The sequence below is a fragment of the Trachemys scripta genome, chromosome 5 (genome assembly GCF_013100865.1).
Source record: "Trachemys scripta elegans isolate TJP31775 chromosome 5, CAS_Tse_1.0, whole genome shotgun sequence".
NCBI lineage: Eukaryota > Metazoa > Chordata > Testudines > Emydidae > Trachemys > Trachemys scripta.
In genome coordinates this window covers 84,907,855-84,910,725 of record NC_048302.1, presented here as the reverse complement: position 1 = coordinate 84,910,725, position 2,871 = coordinate 84,907,855, and the positions used below count along the sequence as shown (strand labels likewise).

The 2,871-nt window shown below is 38.3% G+C and overlaps 1 protein-coding gene across 2 annotated transcripts in view; it reads left to right on the top strand.

Annotated features, from left to right (window-relative positions):
- Window positions 1-1,970, top strand: part of TUSC3 (tumor suppressor candidate 3) — a 285,711-nt gene extending 283,741 nt beyond the window's left edge. For both annotated transcript variants that reach the window (XM_034772412.1, XM_034772411.1), the window contains one exon: window positions 1,375-1,970. In XM_034772412.1, the coding sequence (XP_034628303.1) occupies window positions 1,375-1,390 (16 nt within the window). In that variant the 3' untranslated portion in view covers window positions 1,391-1,970. The remainder of the gene's footprint in view (window positions 1-1,374) is intronic.
- Window positions 1,971-2,871: the final 901 nt, after the last annotated feature.

The following is a 2,871-nucleotide window of genomic DNA, read 5'->3' as shown; positions in this document are numbered from 1 at the left end:
AAGCCAGCAAGCTGAACAAAGAGCCATCTAAACTAGTCAGTAGGAAATGCTGAGGAGAAGGGTATGGCCTAACTCCTGCCCCTCAAAGGTACTTAGGTGCCTAACTCCAGGCCAGAGAGAGGCACCTATATCTACTCAGGATTCAAAGATATGAACCTGATCCTGGAGTTAGATACCTAGTCCAGGTCAGGACTTTCTCATAAAGTGTGTGTGTGGGGATGGGAGGGGAGAGATAGAGAGAGAGATTGCCCTCTCCTCCAGGCCATTATAGCCAATAGAACGGTGGTTAGGGCACTCTCTTGGGAGGAGGGAGACCTGTGATCAAGTTCTTGCTCAAAAGAGTGGTGATTCAAACATGGATCTCCCACATCTCAGGTGAATGCACTAACCACTGAGCTATTGGGTACAATGAAGATGGTCACCATCATTGATCTGCTTGCCCCAGCTGCCTTTTGTGCAGGTTAGGTGTGCTCTGAGAAAACCTAGTTCATGAATCCTGCCAGTGCTAAGATGTAAGATAGGGTGCCAAGCAGCTCAGTGGCTTCAGTGCTTAGGCAGTTTTGCTCATGACCACAGGTAGAAACATAGGAACTTTAGGGAGCAGCTGAGTGAGTGTTTTGAGAAGCAGAATGACACCTAAATGTTGGACTCAGGTGCCTACAGTGTCAAGTGCCCAAGTCCCTTTGTGGATTTAGCTCTTCCCCTCTCTGTGTCTCAGTTCCTCCATCTGTAAAATGGGGATAGTGGATCATATCTTCTCTGTAAAGTTTTTTGAAAAATATTATATGTATGATCAGTATATTTGAAATTTTCTTTCCAAGGAAGTTGAGACAGTAATAAATACTGAGTGAAGTAATTTCATCTGAGCTTCAACACATTTTAGTAAATAGATTTTTTTAAAAAAACTGCAGACCCACTGACTCTTGCCAACTCTTGTATGCTGTGCACACACTTGGGCCACTTGAGCCGTGGAGAAGGATGGTTATAAACAAATCTTTGGAATACAAGTGTTTCAGTACCACAGGAGAGTGGCAGTACTTGCTTATGTCTTTGAATATTAAGACCAAAAGCCTAACTTAATGGAAGAAAATATGTGCGTATAGTAAATTTTGCATTTTAAAATATTTGTAATGGGATAATCTTTACGTTTATTCAGTCATTCAGGTTTTTGTTTTTGATAACTTACTTCATGCTTACTTTGTTAATTACTGAATTTGTCATATACATTTTTTTAAAAGATTATGTCCTACAAATACTGAATGATTTAATGAATTTAAGTTTTAAAGTCCTTGTTGATTCTTCTAAACTAGTTTTGTGATGCCACGTTTCCTAAGCATTTTTCAGCATTTAATCATATTTTCCTTTCCTTTTCAGCTTCTTAATTAAATGAATTCAAGTGGGATACACATAAGGCTAATGTTTACTATGAAGATAAGCAATTACTGATATTATCTGCTCACCTATATTACATTTATTCAAGATTCCTGTGTTGGTTCATCTGTGTATTTTTTTTTTTTTTTGTGATAAGTTACAGTTTTCTTGTAGAGAAAATATTTTTTTTATACCTTACATAAAGAATGCTTCATTTAAATTATAGGAACCTATATATTAAATGTTAAATATCTTAATGGAAAATGTGGCAAACTGTTGTGGATACAGTATATTTAGTGGTGCAAAATTTAAAGAACATTAATTATAATGTGTCTTGTGGTTGTATTGCCACCTTGTTGCAAGGTTATTAAAAAACCAAAAGGATATGACTGAGGTCTTTTTTGGTAAAGTGTTATAAAGTTGTCTTGAGATGTACTTTAGAAACCCCCCACCCCACCAACAAAAAACAAACAAAAAAACCCTGCTATTGGAGAAACCATACATGAAGTTAAAACTGTTATTTGATCACATAGAGCATATTATAATTTATTAATACCACTTGGACAATAAAGAAAATAAATGTTGAACAAGCTTCTAAATTGTGTAGGCTTCTTTTTTTTTTCCTCATGCATTGAAATTTCTAATAGATACGTTCCCTGGAATTGGTTTACTCAAGAACAGCAAGGATTTTGACCAAAAAGTTAAGAGTGATTGTACACCTATTCAGTTCAGATTGAAGGATCAAACCATTGGGGGAGGGATAGCTCAGTGGTTTGAGCATTGGCCTGCTAAACCCAGGGTTGTGAGTTCAATCCTTGAGGGAGCCACTTGGGGATCTGGGGCAAAATAAGTACTTGGTCCTGCTAGTGAAGGCAGGGGGCTGGACTCGATGACCTTTGAAGGTCCCTTCCAGTTCTAGGAGATGGGATATCTCCATTATTAAATTAAATCTCAGTACTCACTACACTCAAGGTCCTCTGCCATGTGACAGAAACAAAAGGCCCTAAACCTCCAAATGTTACAGCCATAATCCATGAGGCTCCAGAGCAAATCGCCTGTCAGTCAGTTTCTGTCTCAGAGGATCTCCCTGAAGGTGATAAACAATGGTCCCTGATCACCTCAGTCATATGGGTCCTGAGCACTGTAAAGTAAGGCTCCAGATTTTGATCAATAGAGATGTCCTAGTTAGTGATAATGCTTTCTAGATCAACAATGTTGAGGAAAAGATGTTGCGGGCCTTTCAAATTTTCTTGCCATAGAAAGCTGTCAAATTAATCCCACAATATGAAAGAAGGAAGATTTTTATTCTAGGTCTATCCTGATGTCTTAAAATGAAGAAAGTTCCTCCTAGAGTTTGGAGATCTTACTTTCTATCTTGTGAAAGTTTAAACTGTGTCTCTAGTAACAATCATCCTGTGTTCTGGCGCAGTGCTGTTCAACCTTTCCCGTATGGAAACTCTCTTCCCATATAACCAGGCCTCTCCTCCCCTTTAGCAATGT